Source organism: Cotesia glomerata, linkage group LG7 (assembly GCF_020080835.1).
Source record: "Cotesia glomerata isolate CgM1 linkage group LG7, MPM_Cglom_v2.3, whole genome shotgun sequence".
Lineage (NCBI taxonomy): Eukaryota > Metazoa > Arthropoda > Insecta > Hymenoptera > Braconidae > Cotesia > Cotesia glomerata.
Window position 1 is genome coordinate 26,846,466 of NC_058164.1, and position 27,320 is coordinate 26,873,785.

General features: G+C 28.9%; 2 protein-coding genes and 1 long non-coding RNA gene across 20 annotated transcripts in view; 1 reads left to right on the plus strand and 2 right to left on the minus strand.

The window, feature by feature from the left end:
• Positions 1–1,887: 1,887 nt before the first annotated feature.
• Positions 1,888–14,687, minus strand: LOC123269329. The gene is made up of 4 exons (XR_006510382.1): positions 14,650–14,687; positions 14,437–14,579; positions 2,273–2,383; positions 1,888–2,206 (listed from the first exon to the last, which is right to left on the minus strand). It is a non-coding gene; the product is annotated as an uncharacterized LOC123269329 (long non-coding RNA).
• Positions 12,041–15,446, plus strand: LOC123269328 (protein gooseberry-like). 3 transcript variants are annotated; one of them, XM_044734939.1, is made up of 6 exons: positions 12,044–12,408; positions 12,763–12,904; positions 12,970–13,112; positions 13,203–13,271; positions 14,132–14,569; positions 14,652–15,446. In XM_044734939.1, the coding sequence occupies exons 1-6, from the start codon at positions 12,345–12,347 to the stop codon at positions 15,122–15,124; spliced, it is 1,329 nt and encodes a 442-aa protein (XP_044590874.1). In that variant the 5' UTR covers positions 12,044–12,344; the 3' UTR covers positions 15,125–15,446. The 3 variants fall into 3 exon arrangements, with proteins under 3 accessions (XP_044590872.1, XP_044590873.1, XP_044590874.1); XM_044734937.1 differs by having other exon boundaries at positions 12,041–12,408; positions 12,970–13,271; XM_044734938.1 differs by having other exon boundaries at positions 12,042–12,408; positions 12,766–12,904; positions 12,970–13,271.
• Positions 15,447–17,781: 2,335 nt separating this feature from the next.
• The window catches only part of LOC123269422 (potassium voltage-gated channel subfamily H member 6), a 28,519-nt gene continuing 18,980 nt past the window's right edge, over positions 17,782–27,320 (minus strand). For 7 of the 16 annotated variants that reach the window (XM_044735108.1, XM_044735107.1, XM_044735113.1 and 4 more), the window contains 16 exons: positions 25,005–25,248; positions 24,747–24,928; positions 23,856–23,876; positions 22,708–22,862; positions 22,491–22,611; positions 22,292–22,412; positions 21,919–22,228; positions 21,508–21,844; positions 21,241–21,434; positions 21,039–21,163; positions 20,421–20,519; positions 20,030–20,182; positions 19,600–19,942; positions 19,342–19,419; positions 18,533–18,787; positions 17,782–18,410 (listed from right to left, as the gene is read on the minus strand). In XM_044735108.1, coding sequence (XP_044591043.1) covers positions 18,017–18,410; positions 18,533–18,787; positions 19,342–19,419; positions 19,600–19,942; positions 20,030–20,182; positions 20,421–20,519; positions 21,039–21,163; positions 21,241–21,434; positions 21,508–21,844; positions 21,919–22,228; positions 22,292–22,412; positions 22,491–22,611; positions 22,708–22,862; positions 23,856–23,876; positions 24,747–24,928; positions 25,005–25,248 — 3,132 coding nt within the window. In that variant the 3' untranslated portion in view covers positions 17,782–18,016. The remainder of the gene's footprint in view (positions 18,411–18,532; positions 18,788–19,341; positions 19,420–19,599; positions 19,943–20,029; positions 20,183–20,420; positions 20,520–21,038; positions 21,164–21,240; positions 21,435–21,507; positions 21,845–21,918; positions 22,229–22,291; positions 22,413–22,490; positions 22,612–22,707; positions 22,863–23,855; positions 23,877–24,746; positions 24,929–25,004; positions 25,249–27,320) is intronic. The other 9 variants (XM_044735105.1, XM_044735115.1, XM_044735116.1 and 6 more) reach the window with 9 other exon arrangements.

A 27,320-nucleotide genomic window follows, 5' to 3' on the forward strand; every position in this document is an offset into this window, starting at 1 on the left:
TATAATATCAAAGCGTGAGAGTTCCAGAACGAATGGATAATTATCGCGGTTGAGAGTATTAGAGAATAAACTTTTGACCTTTTCTACAATAATATTATCTAAATACTGGACTTGGACTTATGCCGTTTATAACATATATTTACCGATTTATTTCAATAGGTCAACATTAATATAAATATATATCTGTACGTATATTTAAATTATTTAAAGCTTTAAAACCCAGAATCAGAGTCAGAAGTATACAGAGTAGGTATATATTTAGTGACAATATAAATAAATTAACTGTGTGTTGAGTTTTTCAAACAGTAGCTAACCGTGAAATTTTAACTTTCAGACCCAACAATTGTCAAGTCGTGACACACTTTTCGACAAAATTTACTATACCATCAATAGGTCTTTAGATATTTCTTTCTAACAACTTAATCACTTTTTTTTTTATTTTTAAATTCAACTAAATTAAAAATTAAATTGATTTTATTTTATAAATATAATAAATATATTATTAGCAGGAATATTGACCATATGTCATATAATTCAAAGAGAAGATTGACGTTAAATTTTCCGGCCATCTGACACTACCCGTATACCCGATTAATAATAAAAAAATAAAATATGTTATAGATGATTAATTAATATAGCTGTCTGTTGGATAATTATTAAGAGTTAATTAATATTGTATATATTTTTTTTTTTTTTTTTGAACAAATTTCACAACTAGTGATGAAATCTACTGGTATATTATTTACTTGAGGTGCTTGAGAAAGGATTTAAGTGAGTAAATTTAAGATAATTGCTGTAGCAATTTATCAGCAAGTAAATTACAGATATTGTAAGCTCTTAAAATTTTAAAATTGTAGGGATAGGTAGGAAAAAAAGGTCACGCGACTGCTGTCAGTGAAAAAGATAAAAAAAAAAATGAGAAAACGTTTAAATAGAAAATGGAGTATTTTCTATTTAACTATTTAACTATTTAACTATTTAACTATTTAACTATTTAACTATTTAACTATTTAACTATTGGGCTGTCTGGTTTTTCTGGTAGCTGACATTCATATAGATATATAAACGTTTGTTGGAATGGCAACTGGCTCGGCAGGAGATTAACAAAATAACACGGTAAAAGTGACGACGGCTCGCGCACGCCAGGACCTTGCCAGAAGCGATACAGAGATATGCTCCAAACGGAATTCGGAAGCAACTATGGGGGGTCCTTTGATGACTTACTGACTCAGTGACTTACTTTTAAAGAATTTACAGTAGTTGATCATTGAAATATTTTTACTAAATTTTACTTTCTGTATTTTATTTAATATTTACTCCAAGATCTAACTAGAGAAAAATTTTTAAAAGTTACTAAATAAAAGAGTTAGATATTGTATATTTTGTATACCGTAATAAATTTTCGAAAAAATAAAAAGAGAAAATAAGGGTAATAAAGGAAAAGTAGGGTGCTACCGTTTGGCCAATTTCTAGGGACGGTATAGTTGATAGCTTTGTTTTTTTACCTGGTGAAAAGTTGCCCTTGAAACGACAAAACGACTTGACACTATTGAGAATGAATTGTCCGAGTGACCCAGTGAGCAACATCTTTTCAAAATTATTCTTTTTACTTCCATTTATCATACTCTACATTTTTTTCTCATAACCAATAGAGCAATAGACTATTTTTCCTCACAATAACAATAAACTAAAAATAAATAAATACAAATTTCTGTGTGCTTCTTATATTACTTTTTTTTTCAACTATTCTCCTAATTAAATTCACTTCTTAGAATGTATTAACATTTATTTTAAAATATTTTGTTTTAATTTATTGTATGTTTAAAAAAATTAAACTTCATTTTTTTTTAATAAAAAAAAAAAGAGAAACAAGTTTTTGGTCAAGTATTTGTGAGTTGTAAAAAAAAAAAAAAAAAAAAAAAAAACATGCTTTCCAGTAAAAGTTTCTAGTCCTTACAAAAACTGTAAGTACTTGTATATAATAGTGAGCTAGCACATTGTAGATTGTAAATTACCTGAAGGGGCGAGGGTTCGAGGTCACTTACTTGGTGCTAAAGTCATTTTCATTGTACTAAAATATATCTGTGTAATGTAGATAAAATAATTTAAAACTCAAGCCGATTTCCTCTGGTCGAACGACGGCCACACGCCGGCCACCATTGAGACCGTACATATACATCCAGAACCCTCCATAAAACTATATACTCTATACAGGATAAGAAAAGCCTGGAGATCATAAAATATTATTGTACCCCAATGGGAACGTGCTTACCAATTTTTCTGCTGTAAATCATTACTCTCCAATAAGACGCATTTTACTTTTTTTTTTCTCCATCTCCACCCAAGGCTGACATAAGTTTATCCCGCCAAAATAATCCAAATACTAAAACAAAAAAAAAAAAAAACAACAATTAAAGAGAATTATTTTTATTGAATAAAGTAAATTTAAAAATGAATGCAAGTATAACAAGTAGATATTATTATTTTATTTAAAAGGAGATTGTATCTCGACGTGATGATGATAAAAGAGGAGAGAAAATAAATAAGAAATAAGAAATAAGGAGCAAGGAATAAGGAATCTAATTTCGAAAGGTGAATGAGTCTGTGGCGGCTACCTCAAACGACGTGATCGCCGTCTGTCCCGCGGCGTTTCTCTCAATTTTTTAACGTTTTTTTACTTACTACTCTCTATCATGTAGGCTTTATATATTTTTTATACTTCTCTCCTCAATGAAAGAAGGTATCCCGAGATCCGACAGCTAGCCAACAGTTTTTCCGCATACAACAATGCCCAAGTGACTCGCTGATGATCTTCATCATAATCATCATCATCATCATCATCATCATCATCATCATGCTACAACAGCCCACTAGCTGATTCATCACTACAAATAAAATTATAAAATAACATCAACAATCCTGTGGCAATAACTGGTAATACGAGGAGCTATCATCAATATCGGCATACTCCAAAAAATTTATTTATTAATTTATTAATATATATTTTAAAAAATATATTAATGAGAGGCAGTGTTGTTATCAGGAGTAACATCAGGGTGGTCTTGTTCAGTAGCAAATTGCGCAATTTTCGCGTCAGAAATTTCCGGTGAAAATTAATTTATCAGAGTAGCAGCAGGTTCCAGGTTATAACTTGTTGGTACCTGATGCTTTTGATGTGTGTAGGATGTTGAGTAAAAACGAGTAAACGCGAGAGTAAAAAAAGTAACAAACGAAGATACCAAAATTACCAGCAGAAATATTTTTTGCTGACAAATTAAACCAGTACCTCTTGTATCTCTTCTTTTTTATCTCTTTTGTATGCCCGTTCCGATAGAGGCCCAATTTTTACTTATTCGCACCTTCTCGCGTGATTTTATCTTGACCCGCCTTCATCAATCCTCACTTTCTCCCTCTTTGTTTTATTATTTTTAATTATATATACATTTATTTTTTATTCAATCAACTTGCAAACTCGATCCAAAATGGCCGCTACTGTCCACTACTACCGACCGGCTTTTTTATTTTATTATATTATATCTACTAATTACGTAACCTACTATATTAATAAAACTATAATTTTTGTCAAATCACCTTTGTTACATCATTTTATTCAATATAATTATGCTAAACTTGTGCCAAGATGGCTAAAATTTATTACATAAATCGATAATTTATTAATCCTTTGTTTCTCATTTGAAAAAGACGAAAAAAAATAAATAATATTTTGAATAACTCAGTTGTTAACAAATATTTTGAATAGATTTGAACGTTTTAAGGATAGTTAACGGAATTACCACAAGATTATCCCCAAGTTTTGCCAATTTATGACATTCATAACCACCAACAGTCCGCCTAATCCTTGAGGATGAATTTACAACAGTGTACTTTTAGTTTAGTTATTTAAATAACTTTAAAAACTCTTAAACTCTTTTTGTTAAAATTATTATGGGAGGAGTAGTTGGGCGACAAAAATGAACACATTGACATATAACTTTAAGTAAAACTATCCCTAAGAATGACGCTACATACATTATACAGTGGTAGACAACACTCTACACACCAGTTATAACACTCATAATGGTTAAATTTACATGAAAAGTCCAAAAATGAAAACAAATGCTCGTTCCCTTGGGTGTTAATCCTTTACCTCTTGACAATTTGTATTGTTAAACATATTTTTAAAACCATAACTCAAATTCTCAACAATAAAACCGTAAACTTTAAATAGTTGAAATATTTGTCGATTATTGGCTGAATCATCGTATAAATTTTTCAAAAATTCCCTCGCTCACGCCCATTTTTTTTTTTTTTTGCAACTAATATATCTTATTTTTTTTTTTAAATTGTTATTATTTATATAATTAAAGATTAAGTTAATAAAGCCATTATATGTTTGTATATGTATAATATTTTTCATGGCTATCCGCTGTTTCAATTAGTTTAAACAATAAATTTTGTTGTTATTATTATATCATTTAATACTTTGATATCCACCCTCATAGTATGGAATAATTTTACGATGATTTTTAACGAGGCTGTAAAAGAATACGAGCAATAGCCATCGCAACAACAATTAAATCTTTGTCAATTATTGATCGTTATTGTTATTGTTGTTGTTAATCATTATTATTATTATTATTGATCTTAAAAAATTATAAACAAGTATATATTTTAGTTAAAAAAATAAAATAATTGTTGATGATTATAATTTTAATATTGTTTTTACTTATTAGCAGCTGTAAACTGTAAAACTATAGTGTATATGTATTAAGAGTTGAGTTGCAATGACCTACCACGTAGCAATTTGAGGGATCATTTCCCATTTCTACTCCTACTGTACATATAACATATAAATATATATAAGTACGTATGACTTCTCTTGATGACGATGGTTAAGCGACCGCGAAGAGACACCGTGATGAATAGAGTAAAGAGGGACCACACATGTCTCTACTTACTCTTAACTTTTTTTAAAAACCATTTATTTTATTATTTTTTTTTTTTTTTTAAACTACCCCTCTGACGGCTTCTGGTAGCAAAAAAAAATTTTTATTATTCATTTTATCATATCTGTCAGCTTTGTCAATTTTTTAAATTTATTTAGTCAAAATATTGGTGGTATTATTTATTGAAGCAATTGTTTTTATAGTAACTAGAATAACAGGAGCTGTTAAGTTTCGGGTTACAAACACAACCGCCACCCAAAGCCCACCTGTGTATGTGTGTGTGTGTTTGCTGTCTGGTTTTCGACCCCCGTATATGTATAAATATTATATATAACTGATGGGGTTTTATTTTTATTCCAATCAATTAGTCAATTAAATTATTAAAAAAAAAAAAATAATATATAAATATAAATTTAAAAGATTTGTATAGATCTGATGTATATTAACCCGTCAGGGTCACGTCGAGGACGAGGTCTCGATCATCTTTTTGCTCAATAAAATTATATTACATATATAGTTTTATTTTTGACCGTAATGACAAATGCTCAAGTATCCTGGAGCGTATTAAATCAGTAATAGACATGATCAATATTTATACATGTGATGTAACTATATAAATAAATTTTAAACAATTTTATTTATTATGTTTTATCCTGGTGATAGAACAAACTAAAGATTTTCTCACACTAAACGCCAAAGACGAAAAATCCAATTTTACAACAAATATCACCCCGGATAATGAGAAATAGTTGCAGAGTCACTGTCCGCGGTTAATGTTGAGATAAAAAGCCGGCGTTCTTGGCAACCAATCGACGATCATGTCCCACGCCCTCCCCTCCTAATTTATTATTTAAAAAATAATAAATTATATTGAGAAATTTAATGAACTTTTGTTTCTTTTCTATATAAATTATAAATTGCTCAACTATATAGATATATATATATTTTTTTTTAAACAAAAGTAGCTTCGATCGACATTGGACTACTGATGCGGCTATTGGAATGATCAAAGGACGAAGAACAATATCCTGAGGACGTGATGGTCGTGATGGTCGGCACACCGCTTCGTCATCGTTTAATTTAAAGCTACCGGTCTCTATATCTTTTGGTCTTAAGAGGAGAAACCGCAGGTGTGAGGTGAGAGATACATATATATATATATATATATATATATATATATATACATACATATTATTATTATATATCATCTTCCAACACTATTAAATTATATATACTTTGCAGTAAACTATTTTATAATATACAATATTAAGTACATTAAACCCACATCTATGTATTCTATATATATACTAAATAGAGATCATTTTACTAATGATGACATGAATATTTTTCAATTGTTATAAATATTCCAGAATAACCGAAACTAATTTACTAATTTTCATTACAGCTATTAGTGACTTGCTAACTTTTATTTTATTAATTTTTATTAATAAGATTAATAAAAAAATTTGTTTCATTTCCTCTGTATTTTATTACACAGTAGAATATGTCTTGTTTTAAGAAAACTATTTTTTTATTTTAAACAAAGTAAGAGATGAATGAAAGTAAATAGTAATAATAATAATAATAATAATAATAACAATAATAAAAATAAAAAAATGATGCAAAGAAATTAATAATACAAGTTCGTGAGTCCGAGTCAGGTGTTATTACACTTGATGATGATCGAATGTGAATGCGGTGCCCGGTAGCCCGTACACGTACACATACAATATGTGGATACATATGTGGATTATGGGGAGCGGATAAGAATGTAGGAAGAATGAATCAAGTTGTTGCTGTTTGCTGTATTGTAATACGTGAAGAAGCAAAAGAGTGAAAGAATAATAATATAAGGACTAAGGACCTACCGCATACGCATACCCATACCCTTACCGTATTCCATACATTATTCCTGATAGATTGGCTTCTATTATTTTTTTTTTTTATTTGTTCATTTTTGGATTGGCTTATTGCTGCACCACCTTGGACGAGAATCGATATAGTCATTATGTATTTCTCTATTTCTTTTTCCAATTATTACTTAAAAATTAAAATTAACTTTTTAAAATTCCAACAACCGTTAGATACAGTTAGCATGTATCTAACTAAAAATATTATATATAATTAATATAAAACAACAAGAAAATTTAAGTGTTTTTTTTAATGACTTTGCGTTTTTATCCTAAGAATTCACCAATTCAGCTTGACAATAAAATTTTATTTTGTTTGATCTTAAATCGGGCAAAAAAGTATCACAATTTTGTATCGTGACTCTGTTAAGGGTCACAGATTATCCGTCTCAATTGCTTGGGCATCGTGAGAATCCTTCCACTCTCTTATTCACGAGCTTTTTTTATTTATTTTCTTTTTTTTTTTTTTAATTATTGTACTAAATTTTACTGTTATTAAAATAACTTTTAAAATAATTTTTGTAAATGATTTTGTTGATTATTCTGAAGAGAATTCGTAAAAATTTGAAACTTGAATCTATTTAAGTGATATAAATCAATTTGAAAATTTCCTAGAGTCAATAAAAAACCAGTAGAAAAAAAAAAAAAAAAAAAAAAAAATAATAATGTGTCTGTAAGTAAAGCCTCAATTTTAACAACATTTCGAGGAAGAATATATTATATTTATTTAGTGAAAAATATTACGCGTGAAATATAGAATACAAAAGAATAAAATTTTAAGTGATTTTGACTCTCAATGTCTTTTAGTTAACTGGAAATATATAGTAGCATAACCATACCGTAAGACTGTAAGATGGTAAAACTGTAAGAACAAAAAGGGTGAGCGACATTTGCAGACAATTGGTTTACATGTTTTGTTGCAGTTGGTTCATATCCATCAGCCAAGCCAAACTTTAAGTTACTATTTAACTAGAAAATTTAGGTGGACAACAACATGCGCATACAAACAGTATATATTATGGTCGATGATGACGAATATTTATGAGTTTATGATGTTACGGATTTATGACAGACTTTATTACCTAACATTTACACAATATAAGTCCTTGTTACTTCCTTTATTTTCGTCCTTAAGAATTTTTGACTTTACAAATTCATAGAAATTTTTCTTCTTCTCTGTTGTATTTTATTTTTACTTATTTATTTAGTTTTTTTTTTTTTTTCTAAATTTTGTTTTTTAAAATTCATTTTATTATAAAAATAATATAAGTAATTTTATTGAGACTGAAAAAATTCCTGAGCTGAGAGTTTTGCTGAAATTCCAAAAAAAATAAAAAAACAATTCCAAGTAATGATTTGGTTTCTCTTGAAGAATTCAAAAAATGTCATCATAATGTAGAAAAAAAAAAAAAAAAAAAAAAAAACAGTTTAAAGGATTTAAAAATTATCAATGTAGTGTGTAATTAAGATAAAAAATAATAAAATAATAATGAATAATTAAATGGTAAATTATCAATAATAAATATTATTTTTAGCACTATATCAATTGTATGATGTATCAAGCATGATGAGTTTATTGGTATGGGCTCATGTTCCCATCATACCATCTTGTCAGTAAATTTACAAGCACGTAAGAGAACAATAGCTTGAGTTTAAGATTTATAACTTTAAAGGACAAAACTCTGCTCGTTGGTAGAAAAGGAAAAAGAAAAAAATTTATAATTTGTAGAGGAAGGAAGGAAGGAAAGATGAAGTTGTTTCCTGTGGACATCACCAAAACTACCTGAAGCTCAAGTCTTCTCTCAAGCCTGAAGACTGGATGAAGAAGAAGAAGCTATAGCTAGCGTGGTAGTATAGGTAGTATAGGTAACTTGGGTAACTCGAGGCCGCTGGTTTTGGGTTTCCGGTTTTTGGCTGTGTTAGACTATGTGTATAGGTGGATGAGTCCCGAGACCAAACGATTTTGCCAACCAAGAATCCAGAACCCAAAAAACCAAGAACTTGGTGGCCAAACTTGAGGCTCGAACCAACTACTGGACCTTTTTCTATCTCTCTTATTATCACACAGCATTTGAAATATGTTTCCCTGCCTGTTTGCCTGTTTGCCTGTTTCCCTGCCTGCTGGGTGTTACAAAGTTACAAAGCTAGAAAATACAGATGAAAATAATTTTTAAAGAAAATCTCTATCTGTACTGGCTATTGCTTTATTTTAGTGTATTTATCGAGAGTAAAATGACAGTGAAAAAACTATGAGTTTGGGCACCTGGCACCCCGTCGCCGTCGCAGTGTGATGCGTCAACACGCTCTTCAAAATTACTCACGATTCAATTTACCCATCTATCATCTATCCATCAGAAAATTTTCACTGGTATGGATATACATAATATAAATAATAATATGTATTTAAGATGACGATTTCTCTTAAATAAAAAACGCGGAAGTTACTTTTAAAACAAGATTGACTGGAAATAATTACTGTCTTATTATTTGTTTCATTTTTTATTATTCAAGTATTCAAAAATAAACCGTAAATAATCCACCCTCAACTAATAGACTAGACAGACTAAACAGACTATTGAATTTCTTACTTCTGTTTCTGTATTTTAGTTACTATGTATAATATAATAATAATAATAATAATAATAATAATAATAATAATAACAACAATAATCTATAATATATTTTCTGTTCATAAGAAAGCTGTCGATAGGTTGTGTAAAAATCTTGGACAGATCGTATCTGATGCCGATACAATCATAAATCATCTCTTTTGCATAGATTACCACGGAAATTGCGGTTTCAAAAACGTTCAGTACGCTGTTAAAGATCACACAGATAATATAATACTTGTTTCCAACAGCTTCTGGATACTTGTATATTATATTATTATCTTCTTTACAGCATGCGGTAGTTACCTCTGTGGTTTTTCCTTTAAAAAAAATCATTTTAGATTTTTGACAAAACCAACAGTATAGGTAATACTATAATACCACAATAGTCAGTTTCATTTATAATTTTTTCATCATTAACTTTATTTCCTTTTTTACTTTTATTCTCTTTTTCTATCGTACATAATATTTACATATTTAAAAAGATAACTTTCTATCAGACTAAACCAAATTCTAGGGAAAATAAAAAAAAAAACTTATTGACCTTTTAAATTTATTCATGATCTTAAAATACATACTTTTAACAAAAATTAAGGAAGAAAGAAAAACAATCTAAATTCTTGGGGGTTTTTCAGATTCAAAAACTAGACATTTGGAGTTACAATTTGCTTTTTTTTTTTTGTATTTTCTGTACGACTATTTTTCTTCAAGTTACAGCCTATTGAAAAATCCCCAAAAATTTTGATTTTTTTCTTGCTCTCTTACTTATTGTGACAAGTGTATTAAAATTAATTCTGTAGAGAAATCCCAAAATTATTTGGGAACAAAAAAGTTTTGGATTTTTTTTTTAACCCGCATTATAAAATAGGGGATTTTTCCTGCTAATGAGTTTATAATTCTTAGAAAACTTGTTTTATAACTTGAAATTAAGGGTCATTCAGAATTCAATAGACAAAATTTTGAAATCTTCATTTAAGATAAAAATACAATTGAAAGCGCTCATCTTAAGAAAATAATGATTATTTACTACGGGGAATTTCGCAATGCAGCTGTCTTATTGTTAACTAAAATAAAGATAAATTTTAAAATTAACTGATTTAAATATTTTCTCATTTATGAAAATGTCAATGGAGAAGAATAGTAATTAACTTTCTATTATGAGGATTAGTCGACAATAAGGTACAACCTATTCTTAAGATAGTATAATTTATTGCCGTCTCGACTTTTCCTGTAATTAAAAATCTTATATTTTTGTTTTGCAGAAAATAAAATATTTTATTACTTATATATAGTTGGGAAATTTTCAAGTGCATGTTAGACAAAATACTTCAAAATATTTATTGTCCCTGGTTGGGTTCCTGAAAAACCATCTAAAGAATCTTATTATTTAAATATACATGTATATGTATCTGATTTTCTTTGGTAGCCGGATAGGGCTTAACAAATTTTTTAAAAATACTAGCAGAAGCGTAAAAGAAGAAAAAAAAAAATAAAGAAAAATAACTGTGAGTAAATAAAGCGAATCGAAAGAGGTGTCGGGGAGTGAAAAACCTGCAATTTCTTAAAAATAAACTTAAAAATCTAGCATCAGACTGGAGGATATACCTGGAAATGATCAACACTAGTCTAAAAACTAGCTCCCATCAATGTTTATTATCGTATCCATAAGTCACTACTCAACACAATCCAAAATCAAAATTGAACAATCCCGTGAAAAATCAGTTTTAACAAAACCGTATCAATACAGTAGTGTATGATGCTGCTGCTTGTTATTTAAAATCTCTTACTCTATCTATCTATATTTCATGTTTTAAAGTTTAGAATAAGACGGTAAACAATTATTCAATTCACATGGTGAATGCCAAGAGCGTTATTTTGGGTTCTGTGTGACCAAAGGACCTCCTGAGGTCGTTAAATTTTCCGTTACGTTGACTTTAAATCTATATCCTCATCATCATCATCAGCAAATCCTTATTTTTTTCTTAAAGTTTCAAATTATTGCTACTAAAATAGAAAATTACTCTGCTAATAGTCAATTATAAATTATAAAAGAATTTTCATCTAAGTATTAAATAAAAATAAATATATTATAAAATTTGAACATTATATTTATAATAAATTGGAGATTAAATTTGAAAAATTATTCTATATGATTAAAGTAATTATTGGTTGAGTTTTTAATTAAGATATCACAATAAAAAAATTTTGGTACCTTGCATGTTGAACCAATCAACCAATTGACCATGATAATTTTAGTTTTTCGGATTAAATCTATATACCAAAAAAAATGTTTTTAGTCACAATTGTTGTTTAACGTTGACGGTAATTGATAATTAAATTTTCATGGATGATAAAAAATATATTATAATATTTGAATTTAAATAAAATGGCGAATGGTGAATAATGAAAATGAATATATTAAAATTAGTGGAATATAAATGATGAATGAGTAGAATAAGGCAGGCGGAGCTTGTCCTGAACCCTGAGTCCTGATTGGTAACATACTCCAGGTAAGTTTTAGATCTCCCCTCCAGATCTTTAAAACCTGGGTACGACAAATAAAGAGGCTTGCTTGGTAAATGCTTGGTGTTGCCAGCATCTGAGATCCAAACCAAGGTGGGCGGGTCTTCAAGGTCTGTTTAACTCGAGATCATCAAGCTTGTTACTTCAGTTCTTGTCGAGATTCTCAACCGAATCGATCCAAGCCAAAGCTTGATCATCATCAGTAGTCAAAATTTGGATATAACTCATTATTATATATTTAATAGTCAGTGTTGTTTTATCATTAATATAATAATAAAAGTGGATATCAGTGATTTGTTTTGTTTGGTTTTATCAGTGGAATTATTTTTTTTTAATTATTAGTTTTACCACGTGAGATGACGGTTACTAATTCGAATTATTCAATGATGAAACCGTGCATATCTACATACCCTTATCAAGGTAAGAATTATATTCACCACGTATACCATAAATCTATTGATAACTCATAAATTTAAAATAAAATTTTATTGTTCGTTTTATACTCATCACTCCTGGAAACAACTAAAAGTATTGTTTTTTTTTGTCTATTGTTTATTAAATAGTAAGCATCAATTCAAAAAATTAAATTGCCGTAGTATATATACTTGAAGGGCTGAAGATTGATTAACAATAGAATTTTATTGGGCATCATAACTCACTCAAGTGTCCCTTTAGCTGTCCTTGAAATTGTTTGAATTTTATTAGTGCGTTAAATAACTCGAATTGTAAAATAACATTAAATTGATTTAAAGATTAAATAAAATAATTATTTAGTAGATCTTGGATCAATTCCCGGGCAAGGGCGATATAATCAATTGGGAGGTGTTTTTATCAATGGAAGACCATTACCTACTCACATACGGTTAAAAATTGTTCAATTGGCAGCAGCTGGAATCCGACCTTGTTCAATATCTAGGTAAATATTTAATAATAATTATTAATATTATTTTATAAATGATAATAATTATTATTTTTAAATAGACAACTACGAGTATCACATGGATGCGTGTCAAAGATATTGAACCGATACCAAGAGACCGGTAGCATTCGTCCAGGAGTTATTGGTGGAAGCAAACCCCGTGTGGCGACTCCGGAAATAGAGGCCCGAGTAGAAGAATACAAACGTAAGAACCCTTCAATATTTTCGTATGAAGTACGCGATCGTCTGATCGAAGATGGTCTTTGCGATCGCACTACAGTACCAAGTCTTTCAGCACTCTCAAGACTCCTGAGGAATCGTGATCCCGAGCAAAATGAGAGTACCATGGCATCATTACCCGACGGTAAGTTCAATACAAACTCTCTACAACTATAACTTTTTATTATTATTATTATTTAAATTAAAAAAGAAATAAAAATGATCGAGAAAACGGTGAATTAAGCGATATATGTACATCATCTGATAAATTTACGGGTACTGCTCGCAAAAGATTAACGGTTTATACCTTATGATGATCAGCTCTGTAATTTTCTCGCCGCTCGCCATGGGGAGTCTTTTTAAATAGCTACCATTCGCTTCTTCATTCGATACAATATCTTGTATTATTATTATTATTATTATTATATTATTCCTGTTTCATCAATTCTCTTCCGCTTTATATTATTTTTTAGTTTATTTCATTAAGATCGATAGTGTTGACGGATCAATATTTATATTTATGTATTTTGTGGTTCAACTGGTGGTTTTTAAAATCTCCTCAATCAAGTTGAATGTTTTTAAACACGCGGCAGATCAAAGAAATTAAAAAGAAAATAAAATAAAAAAAACGTCTGTCTGGATGGTGTTGTAAGCCGATACACGGATAAGCAGGGTCATTCTTGAGGGTTTGACGCCTCACCGGCTGCTCTTTACCAACTTTTCTCGGCTCATCAACATCACCAGTATACAAGCAATCTTTGGCGCCTACAGAGTATATTCAAGACTCCCTTAATAAAAAAAAATTCCCAGAGGGTGACTGCTTTAATAATTATAAACAAATTTAAAAAATTAAATTTAAACATAACGTTGAAATAATTTGTTTTTAACTTTTTTTATAGAACCAAAAATAGAGTTGTAGCCGTGTCGAATTAAACGACGCGTCAGGCGTCGTTGAACGATTGGACGCGGTATTAATGAAATATTTTGTTAATAATGTGTTAACAGGAAAAATCAACTCTGGGTCTGACTGCGAGAGTGAACCGGGAATTCCGCTGAAGCGCAAGCAAAGAAGAAGTCGGACGACATTCACCGCTCATCAGCTTGATGAATTAGAGGCCTCATTTAAACGGACTCAGTACCCGGACATTTACACTCGGGAAGAACTCGCTCAGAGGACCAAGCTCACCGAGGCGAGAATTCAAGTCTGGTTCAGCAACAGGCGAGCTAGACTTAGAAAAACCCAAAATTCTGCACCACCACCAGCCCCACCACCACCTGGATACATGCCCAGTTATCCAACAAATGGTTACCTTCATTCAGGACATCCTCATGGACATCATGTATATCCTGGGCACGGAGCAGCTACTACAGGTGCTGCGCCAGTCGCCAATCTTCCCACACATCCAACGCAGGCTCACTTGCAAGAATCTTCATTCTCACAAGGTCAGTAAAACTAAAATTAAAAAATTAAAAAATTAAAAAATTAAAAAATTAAAAATATAAAATAATAATATTTAACTTACAGATTTATATTCAGCGCTTCCTGATATTACAATGGAACAAAATTTACGTTTAACCTGCAACACATCCTCCTCATCATATATCTTACCATCAAGTTACCCCCCATCAACACTGGTCCCGAGCAACGAACCATCTCAACAGGTTCAATCTTATCACCAGCATTCACACCAACTTCCACCTACCCCAAACTCCATTTCAAACATTATATCCGAACAATTGTCACCTTCGACTGATCTCACCTCGATCGGATCAGTCTCGCCAACAGAACACCACCAAAGACTTCAACAACAGCCAGGAAGTCAGAATGAGTCCCCACCCACTTGGAATCAACATCCTACTATTAATGGACGACTTCACTCTCCCTCGGGGATCCACCATCAAACTTACACTGGGCATCATCAATCTTTCACTGGCTACACGTCAAACGGGTTTCAACAACCATCTAGATCTTCTTTTTGGTATAATCACTCACAGTAAATTTTACAAATTATTATTTAATTTATCAATTTTTATGTTTAATCCTGTCAATATTAACTTTCCGATTTATAATTAAACTCAGTGATCAGTTTAGTGTCAAAATATATATCAAACTATCGAAAAAAAAATTATAATCCTTTATCTCTTCTTAACGTGCGTTCCACTAAATGCTCAAACGATCGCGCTGCGTGTATTTAGATTTTAAATAAGATTTTGGTCGTTTTTAGCGCTTAGCGGAACGCGCCCTTATTGGTTAGGATTATAGCGCGCGTTATTTAAATTTATAATTAATTTTAAATTGTTTTAATTAATACCAAATACTACTATTTAAACTGTAAAAAAAAAAAAAAAAAAAAAAAAAAAGAAATACTATAAAAAGTGAAAAAAAAAAAAAAATTAATTTTTAATACAATAGAATTAGTGGTAATTTTAGTTAAATTAAATAGTAATAGTATGTTAAAGGATAATTTTTTATTTGTAAGTTTTAACGAATTACATTATGTACATAATTTTAAATAAAATTTTATTTAAATAAAATAAAAATAAATATTATTGTAATTAATAATAGTAATAGTATAGTAACAATAATTGAAATATGTAGGTGATAGGTTACTATTAATAATTGGTATATTTATTATTATTATAACATACAAGTACGAGAATACTTTCGTAAGCGACTGAAACGAATATTTATAAAAATTTTTATTTAAAGATATTAATTGTGGAATTTAAAAGTTTAATTTTTTAATTTTTTTTTAATTTTTTTTTTTTTTTTTTTTTTTTTTTTTTTTTTTTTTCAACGTCATACAATATAAATTGCGCCGTTTAATATTTTTAACAATTACATCCATATGTATATACATTATTATTACACGTCCATATACATTATTTCTATTATTATTATTATTTTTTCTTTTTTGTATATATTATTTGTATCATTATGATTTTTTTATTTATTTTAAATATCATATATATTTATAAATATATCGGCGGAACGTGTTATTATTGATGATATTTACAGGTATATATCGTTAACGTTGTAAATAATAATAATAATAATATTGATTAACGCGAATTTAATTATTATTATTTTTTCTAAATATTAATTTGATAATTGGTGTAATTTCTTTTATTTGATAAATATCACTGGTTTTTATAAGATAAATTTATTATACAATAAACGGAATTATATGATTTATTAAAATTAAATTAAAATACCATTTTTTTTTTTTTTAATATTAAAAAAAAAACACCAGAAATACATATCTATCAAATATTTATAAAGAATAAAAATAAAAATTAATTTGATAAATGAAAAAATATTCAATTATTTAAAATTAATGTCAAAACTTGATTTTTTATTATGGACATTGATCATAATAATAATAATAATAATAGTTATTGATAATTGATAAAGCTTTTGACATTAGACTTAAACATATGGCGGATATTTCAAATAAAAATTCTCTTTAGTGTCATATCATTTATTCGTTATTGTAATTCGGTCAGTTTATAATCTGTGTGTAAATAAATAATAATAATAATAATAATAAATATTCAGTGAGAGTATTTTTAATAAATACATATTGCTCGAATGCGGATCGATAGAAGGTTCAATAATTGAAAACGGATTTAAAATTTAATAAAATCTTACACTATTATTATTTTTATTATTGTAATTGATAATTGCATATTATTTAAACAACTAATTCTATTACATCTACATATATATATATATATATATATATATATATATATATATATATATATATATATATATATATATATATATTTAGCACCATACTAAATTATCCATTTTCAATTATTAAAAATTCAAAAAATTTACTACATTTAATACAAATTTTAATTTTCTAATGTAAATATTTTATAACGTTTTTTTTTGTTTTTTTTTTTTTTTTCAATTCAATAAAATAATTGTTGTTGTAAAAATTTGGCTACACAGTGCATCAAAATTTATCTAATTTAATAATAATCTATTATAAATACTGAGCAAATTAATATACACACCATATATCGGATAATTAATATATTTATATATAATTAATAATTAATTTTTAAAAAAAGCTTCAATGAGTGAAGACAAAGAGATCGGTACGCGTGAGAATAAATCTTTTATTTTATTTATTTATTTTTTTTCTTCAATATTTTCTTCGTTTCTCGTATAAAATGTAATAACATATTTTTAGTTATTATTATTAATCATTAGCACAGCTAAAATCCAATTAAATAGGATGTATCAATGAGAAATATCATCTGACATTCGTTTAATAAATCTTATCACTATAATTCAATTAATCACTAAATGAATAATTATAAAACAATATAATAAAGAAGCGTACTTAAATTTATAAAAATTATTTGAATATTATGATAAATAAATAATAACAGATAGGAGAAAAAAAATGACTCCTTCCAATCCAGTACCAGCCTGCTCTAACACGTGCATAATAATAATCGAGTGGTAGGAGAAGCCAGCTCTTTATTTTTGTAAATATGACTAGATAATATAATTAAATATATATGTATTAATAAGTATGCAATAAATCAAAAAAAAAAAAAAAAAAAATAAAAATATAATTTCGCGTCAAAATGCTCTCAGGCTGTGTACAAATAGTATTTTTTTAATTTTTAATTAAAAATTTTTATTATCTATTAAATAATATGGACGTTTATCATTAAATACCATAATATAAAGCTTTAATAAATAAATAAAAGCCTTTTGAAAACGATAAGATGCGTTAATTAAAAGCACAGCCAATATAAACGACATACACACATCATAAACACATAATGATATGCTTATTATATGTCGCGTGGAATATTTTTATTATTATTATTATTTTAATTTTAATTTTATAAATAATTATTAACCTAACTACCATGATCTTGATCGAGTTCGTCTAGAGACTCTAATCTGGCGATAGGGGCTTCGTTGATAGTAAACTCCCAGGACATTTCTTCGCTTGTTTGACGAGATGTTTCAGGTCTTATCTCAGATACGGCTGCGGCTGCGGCTGCGGCTGCGGTTGCGGCTGTTGCTACCGATGATGATGATGATGATGATGATGTTATCACTGGAGTTTGCTGAGCAAGTCTGTTTTCTGATTTTCCATTTGCATCTTTTCTCAAGTCACTGGACCTTGGTCGTTGAAGACTTCCAGTTCCAGTTCCCGAAACTGTAACACTAGTGGTCACACCCACTGTTGGTATCGCTGTCCACGGATCTTCAGTCTCTGGTTCTGATCTTTTATTAAAAGAACTGTAACTAAAGAATAAATAAATAAACAAATGATAATTTAATATTAAACATTGATGATAATTATAAATAAAATAATAAGGAAAATAATGAGAAAAAAAAAAAAAAAAAACATATTTATTCAAGTGTACCCGGTTCTAAATTCTCCGCGTCTAAATGCTGCGGGCTGACTGTGCCATCCATGAAGCTGGTGATGGTGATGATGGGCTTGGGAGGTGATTGGTGGGCCCGTTAAATCGACAGGCTGACTCTGTGACCTCGTTGGGGCTGTACGCGAGCCACCATTAAGGGCACTCTGCAAGGCAGTGGCTAGGGCTGATGTGTCTGATGTTAATGTAAGTCGTGAGGTTCCCGATGACGTTGAGGTTGGTTCGCGAGTTGGTGGCCTATTCCCGGGCAATCAATCAATCATATTTATTTTATTTTAAAATATCAATTCTACTTTTTCTTTATTTTTATACAATTGTATTTTTTTTTATTTTTTATTACAATTGCCTGATTTATCTAGGTTTTTATTTATTTTTACTCAAGCAATAATTTACTGCCATTAGCCGATACCCGAGCAAGCCGGTGACTTTATTTACAGTGGATATGTGTATATGCGCCTCTATATTAATAGTAAGTATTATTAATTATTACAATTTCTAATTAAAATATTAAATCAAGTTATAAAACAACCTCACTTGTCTCCTTAGATGTATAATTTTATAAAAATATTTTTTAGTAAAAATTTTGTTATTAAATTTAAAAAAATAAAATGACAATAATTAATTTATTGGAGAAAAGTGACGATGCTCTAAACTATTTTATTACGAGCTGAAGAATTAGAAGATGTAGATAGATATTATTGTATATATTAGCTTCTCACAATATATACATAAATATATGTATATATATATGTATTATATTTATATTTATTCAGTTCATTAGATGACGTCACCTTCGGAGCTTATCCAAATTTTCCAAAACAAAACGCGCCGAAATCAAATGCAATTGATCCAGGGATTTGGAAAGAAAGCTATCGTTGGTGGACAATAACAAGAAGAAGAAGAAGACATCTATTATACTCGTATTAAAAAAGGGGTACATGCGATAACAATTATTATTATTATTATTAATATATAACTTTTTTTTTTTTTTAATTTTTTTAATGGCTTTTATTGGATTAATGATTGTTATTATTAATAGTAGTAATTACCGGAAGAGACTGTGTGAGGCGCTGGACTGTATCTTTGCTCCATTTCCATTTGTTGAGGAAGAACCGGGCAAAGATGATGGCTGTGGCTCGCTGGCAGATCTTTGTGCTAAAGCGGGTGCTCGGGATGATCTAATGGTTGTTATTGGGGCTGCTGGAGCTGTACCAGGCATCATGTCCGTACTGGAGCTGTCTTTTGATGTGTCCAGCGTTTGCTGAAGCATCGCTAAAATTAATCTAAGATCTCCGGCCATTGTTCGCTCCAAAGAAGAGACCTGACGTGACAGATCGTCGATTCTGATATTTATTTCCTCCAGAGGCCGTCCTGGTCCACTTTGAAAGTCACCTAATTATTAATAAAAAACAAAAACAAAAAAGAAATATTAGTTATTTATATAATTAAAAAATATTATATAATTTATAAATTTCTAACCATGCGAATGTTGCTGAAGAAGCTGAAGTTGTTGCTGAGGTGGTGATGGTGTTGTGTAATGACTAGATGTATTTGAAACTGGTTGGATAATACTGTGAGTTGTATCACCAGTGGTAGAACTTTTTCGCGGCGGCCTCGTCAGTGGCGTAGTCACTGTCATTTAAAACAAACAACAACAAACAACAAATGATTTGTCAGTTTATTAAATCAACTCATTTATTTATGACTTTAATAATAACTAAATTTATAAATTAAGATGTAAGTGCAAATGTAGATGTTGACGGTGCCCAATTTATTATTATTATTATTATTATTATTATTTATATAATAAAATAAATAAATTTTTGAAATATAATTTTTTTTTTTTGTTAATGCATACGCTAATTTTTACCTTGTTTGGCCAAATAGTCGTGGCTAGTTAGCGGCTGTAGATGAATTTTTGTCTGCTGGCGAAGATCCGGTATACTGCGCTTGAGATGGGTTAGCATGCCTGAACAACCAGGTTTGATAGGCGTTAAAATTTAAAACACGACTTTCAGTCGTATCAAACCGATCATATTATTTTTATTTTTTAAACAAATCCTGATGATTGATGATAAATTTATTTTAATTCAACAGCAATCGGACCTACTTAATTTATGATTGATGATAGTAATAATAATTAATAATTAATAATTAATAATTGGTAATGTTAACACGCAAAGCGCGAAAATAATTATGTTGTATATGTATCGACTACTTACGTTTTATGTTAAAGTTGAAATAAACGCGATCATGTTTTAAATATGATAAATAATTTAAATAAAATAACGTTTAAAAATGATGGATGATTGCTAAAATGACAGACCCACGCTAGCTCAAAATTTAAACAAAATAAACGACTTAAAATTCATTTTAACAACTGTTAACACACTATTATCGTGCAAGAAACTTGCAATTAAATACATAATATATATTTATATTTATTTAAATTAAACTGATAAATATGAATAATTAATGAAATTTTTACCAGTGATAGAGTTGAGGGTCGAGCTTCGTTGCTTAGGTTCATCAAACTCCAAGTTCATTGGAGTGACATCTTGACCTGCTTTGTCGGTACTGAATTCCAAAATGCCGTGGCCACTTGACTTGTCGCTAAATAGAAAAAATAACGTGTCAATAAACTGCATTATAGTTTTTATGACTTAAAAATAAGGGAAGATGATGCTTACTAGTCATCAGGGTCATCTTGGAAAGAATCTTGACGACCTGTCGGTACTAGATGGGTATTTGGAGCCCCAATAATACCTGGCCCAAATCGATAACGCGGAGGACGGAATGCAAATCTTCTTGTATCTCCATCAATGTCTGTAGGAGTGCTTACGGGAAATCTTGCAGATATTGGATCAACTCCTGCTTGTTCATCCTAAAAATAAATTTTACTTGTAAAATATATATATATATATTAATATTGTTATTATTTATATTGTTTATCTTACATCTCTCATGTTGAATGTTATCTCTAAATTTTCAATAAAATGCTGATGAAATTCCGGATAGAGTGCAAGGACATCTAAAAGATCATCTCGATGTATTTTATGTAAATCACAGTAAGTAAGTGCCCGTACGTTGCAGGAAGACTTTCCAACGGTTGGATGCTCACAAGGATTTTCTCCAAATATGTCAGGAGGATTCAATATAGCCATAACTATATCGTTTTTAAGAATTTCGATACTACCGCGGGAAATAAAATATAGAGAGGTAAGAACGTCTCCACGATGTACCAACGTGTCTCCAGGCGGAGCATGAGTTGTCTTGAACTTGAGCGACAGTGCTCTGTAAAGTATATAGTACACAACGTTATAATTTAACTGAGGGATTAAAAGTTTAGAGTTTAAAGTTTAGTTTACCTTAAACAGCCTGGACTGGCCTTTTCAAAAGCTTTGCAGTTGTTTAGTAGTTGCCGGTTAAGATGAAGACAAATATCCGCCTGGAGGCACTCTGGAAACCCTTTTAGCACGCTATTCATATCAATACCATTCGTGTAAGTCCAAGCATGTTGAAAATATTCCTCCAGTCGCTGTCTTAAAGGGTTTGGTATCTGATGAAACCTAATAAACTCACGTACTCTTAACATTTGCGTATGATAACGTGCTGTTCCACTGTACAGTCGTTGTATTATTGCTGATACATTTCCGAAAATACTGGCATACATAAGCGCTGAAATTTATTCATTCAATATAGTATAAATAATTATTATTATCATATAAATATACTACTTACATCCAATTAACATAACGACGATAGTAAAAATTTTTTCGGTATCCGTATTTGGAGCGACATTACCAAAACCTACTGAGGTAAGACTACTGAAGGTAAAATACAAAGCAGTAATATAACGACTCTGTAACAGTAATTAAAAAAAAAAAAAAAAAAAAACAATAAGTATTTATTATAATAAAAATATTTAATACTATAATACCTTTATACTGGGTCCACCAGTGTTGTTGTGATAATAGAACTGATGAGTGTCATTTGCTAGTATATCCAACCAGCCAACTTTGCTTTTCAAAAGCGGCCTTTCAGCATTTCCGATAGCATACCTCGAATAGAATAATGATTAATCGATTAATCATTTACTAGTGAAAAGATCAATTGTCTACTGTATATGTTATTTATTATATTATTTATTGTCTTACCAGATGCAAGCCATCCAGTGAGCGATCAACGCAAAGGTTGCCATAAGCAAAAGAAGAACCGCCGCCCCATATTCACTGTAACGATCTATTTTTCTCGCCACTCTGACTAATCGCAACAGCCGCGCAGTCTTTAACAATCCCATGAGTGTAGTTGTCTGAAAATAAACCACTTATTTTTTATTTATATTTTAACAAATTTTCATTTTATTTTATTTAATAATGCTTTTTTTAAGAAAGAAAAAAAAAATCTCTTCAATTATTGTTTTTCTTTTCTTCTCATGTTTTTTTTTTTTTTTTTTTTTAATTTTTTCAAGTGTTTTGTGAATAATAAGATTAAAACACAAATTTAAAGCCTTTAGTATCTACAAAGCTCTAAAGTGTAATTTTATTTGTGATTTTTTTTTCTGTTTATTTTTTCAATTCTATTTCAAAGACGTTCACATTTAATCTAATGTAATAATTAATTGTTGTAGGAATAATTGGATATACCTAGGTAATAAGGAAATATCTAGGTTACGTAATAATAATAATAATAATAATAATCAATTATGGGATAATGGAATGAATCTTGAGTGATAATTGATAATATCAAGAGAGAAAGAAAAGATATAGTGATAAGAAAACGATGCATTGAGTATATAAGCAGACGATGGTTGTCGTAAGCGAATATGATTTTATCGATACCAATAAGTAATTTAAAATAAACAAATTTTAATTTAGCATATCCGATAAATATGTAAAATATTAAATATTAACTATTTAAGCTTGCAATTTATTTATTTAAGAATATTGCGTGGGAATCTATTAAAAAAAAAAAAGCAAATGATAATGTTTAAAAGTTTTTTAAGATAATATACATAGTATAGTTAAGTATACTATTTTGTTATTTAAATTATGATAAAAAAAGATTCGAGGAAGAGAAAGACACATGTGTGTAACGAGTAGTATGATATGGTGATATTATTATATTATTATATATATATATATAATAAATTAATAAAAAATAATTGCAACGTGTGCGATATAAACATATAAATATGTTGTCTTTATTTAATAGGTGTCACACCGCCACACCATATATATTTTTTAAAATAAATATATATGCTTTAATAATAAGTCTTATTGCCATGGAATTTAGTAAAACTGACCTCGTCTTTATCCAAGCCGAGCTACAGAAATGTTAATTAAATTTTATTTATGTTGGTGTTTTATTTTTTTCTTTTCTTTTTTTTTTTTCTAAACTACTGTATTTATAAATAAATAAATAAATAAATAAATAGATTATTATTATTATTGAGATTTAAAACCTCGGAGTCACACATTCTGTTACTCTGTCCTCTGGTCTATTTTTATTCATATGAAGTTTCCTACATAATACATACTGCTCTTTTTAAGTTTTAATTTTTTAAGTGAAAACTTTTTTTCTTTTATGAAAGTTGCCATTTTTTTTTATTATTATTATTATTATTATTATTTGCGGTTCACTGGAGATATTTAATGATCTCTTACAGCATGAATATTAAAAAAAAAAAAATAATTATTATTATTATTATAATAATTATTTCTTGAATACTTTTAAATTAAAGGTTAAAAGAATTTATAACAGAGCAGTATAGTTATATTGAATCATTGACAAAATTTGAAAATAATAGGTGGTGAGGTCAGAATTAAACTCGTGTAATACTACTACTACTCCTACCATTACTACTACTACTACTACTACGATATTACATACTAATAAAATCATAAAATGAAAATGCCTATAAATAGAGTTATTAACTGAAGGGATATTGCACCGACGACACCATCGTATCGATCGTATAAGACTACTCTTATTAGCCTCACATTAAAACTGATAACAAACGTGATAATGAAATCAGTTGAGTAATAATAATAATAATAATAATAATAATAATAATAATAATTGTAATCTGTTGGGGAGTAGAGGGGTTGAGGACAAGAGAATTATTTATATAAAATATATATATATAACTAAAAAACCAAAATGTAATATTTAAAATAAATATTTATGTATTTACTTCGTCAGTGTTGTAGCCGTAGAGGAGGAGGTCAAAGGGTATGGCAGCAACCAGGTCTATGATGAACCATCCCCTGAGATAATGGACGGCTATTTTCCACGGTCCGGATACTACTTCGTCGTTGGTGTTGACAAATGTCGTGCGAAAATTTATCAATATGTCTATCACAAATGTTACGTCCACTATTTAACAAAAATGAAAAATTATTATTTAAATTATTATAAAAATAAAAATTAAAATAAATATTAATAATGTTACCAATAAGATCGATAATGACAATGGGATCATCGCTGTATTTTTTCGCCTTTCTGCTGTTATAATCAGGTTCACTGAGCAAAAAAGCGGCAACATAAGGTGTAAATATAGCGGTGTACATAACAAGAAGTAGGATAATCCAATCCCAAACGGCTTTAAATGGTGAATAATGTAGAACCGTCCACTTGTGGATACGTGGCGACTGTAATTTGTATTCCGGCAGTACATCTGCGCCCAGTGATAATACCTGTTGACATATTATTTAACAACATTAATATTATTATATTAATTATATATTATTTATTATATTTTTTAACCTCTTTTTTAAAATTATTAGCTCGGTTATTTGAACTTTCCATTGATTATTAAAAACATTTGTTTATTATTTACTGAATAATAAAAATTAAAATATTTTCAAGTTACTAAACGCGATGTTGTGCCTCAGGTGTTTGATCGTACACTGAGCTCAAACAATCACTTGTAACGGGTAATGGGTAACGGGTAAGAGGCATAACCGGGTGTAGGTCAGGCGCGCACCCTCTTACAAGAGAAAACTACCCCAACTACTATCAACATACATATACATTTATTTACATGGATAAAAATACTAAACTGTACGTCTGCATAAACGGATATGTCTAAATGTATTATTTTCCATCACCCTCATCTACTTTATTGAATCATCCAGCTTCTACTTATCATGTATATTTATACCAATACCACCAACTCACTGCCATATTATTTATTTATTTGCCGGTCAATAATATATAATTTAATTATGATAATATTCTTATTTTTTTTCGTCCAATTATTTAATTTAAATAAAATGTACAAATATTCATTGAAAAACGACGATATTAATAAATTTACGATAAATTCCAATGAGATAAGTATATTTAAATTACAGACAATAAAAAATAAAATAATAAAATAATACCGTTGACAAAGTAGATCCAAACTTTTGTTTTTTATTGCATTTTCTAAAATAAGAACGTAAAATTTTAGCCGGCATAATGAAAAACTTAAAATACATTATCAACAATCAAATAATTAATAAAAATAATTTTTTCCTCTTTCACATATTTAATTAAATTTTAATTATTAAGGAAAAATAAAAACAAACAAAGAGTTTTACACATATTGTGATTTTCTTTGATTGTTATTGTTTATACACATATATACAATTTTTAATACAAGAAATATAAAGAGAAAAGAGAAAAAAAAAACGATTGAGGCTGCACTTTTTATTTAACTTTTTATTGCCAAGTTTGTCGAGACCTACTTGCGCCTAAAGACACGCGAGTAAACTAAACCATAAGACCACGAGTTCACCAAAGCGAGGTCGGTCCTGGTTGAGCTGAGCACTTTTCTCTCCCTCCCCCTCTTACATTTTATTTAACTCTCTTTTTATTTTTTTTTCTTTTTCTTTTTCTTCCTCTTCATCTTTGCTTTATGTTTAATAATATATCGTTGAAAATAAAAATAAAAGTCAAAAAAATATAATAATAAACCTCTATAGTAGTGCATTAATGTTACAGTTGTTATCAAGAGCCAGCATAGACTGCTTCTCTTAAAATTTCTCTATATTTATTTTTCTTATTAAGAATTCTAAAATAGAATTTAACTTTAAACTTTGCCACTAGTCATAATTTCTCACTTTCATCATCACAAAAATAAAAATCATCAAATATTTCTATTGACGCGTCTTTAAATAAAACATAAACTTATTCCAACTCCGGGCACTTAATCCACAAAATAAAACTTGTAAACAATTATATAATTTATGTTTTGTTATTTTTGGAGCAATTTAAATTGCGATGTTTATCCAAAGTCGAGAATAAAAGTTTAAAGTTTTTATTTTTATATAAAAAAAAAAAAAAAAAAAAAAAAAAAAAAATTCATTATTGATCAACTTTTTTTCTTTTTTCTGACACATATATGTATGTAAATTATTAGTAAAAGTTAGTTGAAACATTAAACTAAATGGATAAGTCAAGACAAAATTACAGGTCTAATAAATAGTAATCAATAAACTGATAGATGATAAACGATAAATATTAAAATGAAAAAATATTAAATTAAATTATATTGTATAGATTAGTTAAATACCTCTTTGTTGACGGAGGCTTTAATAACTTGAGGACCACCATTCTCAATCAAAAGACTTTTAGTGCTTCCGCCTTTAACTCTAACACTAGTCCACTTTTGTTTGGATACCTGGTGGGAATTGGGACTCCCAGGAGGATCTATTTCGATTCTCGTTAACCCGTACCTGTCAGTGCTTCTCAAAAGAAGACATTCTACGAGGTGAACTGTCAC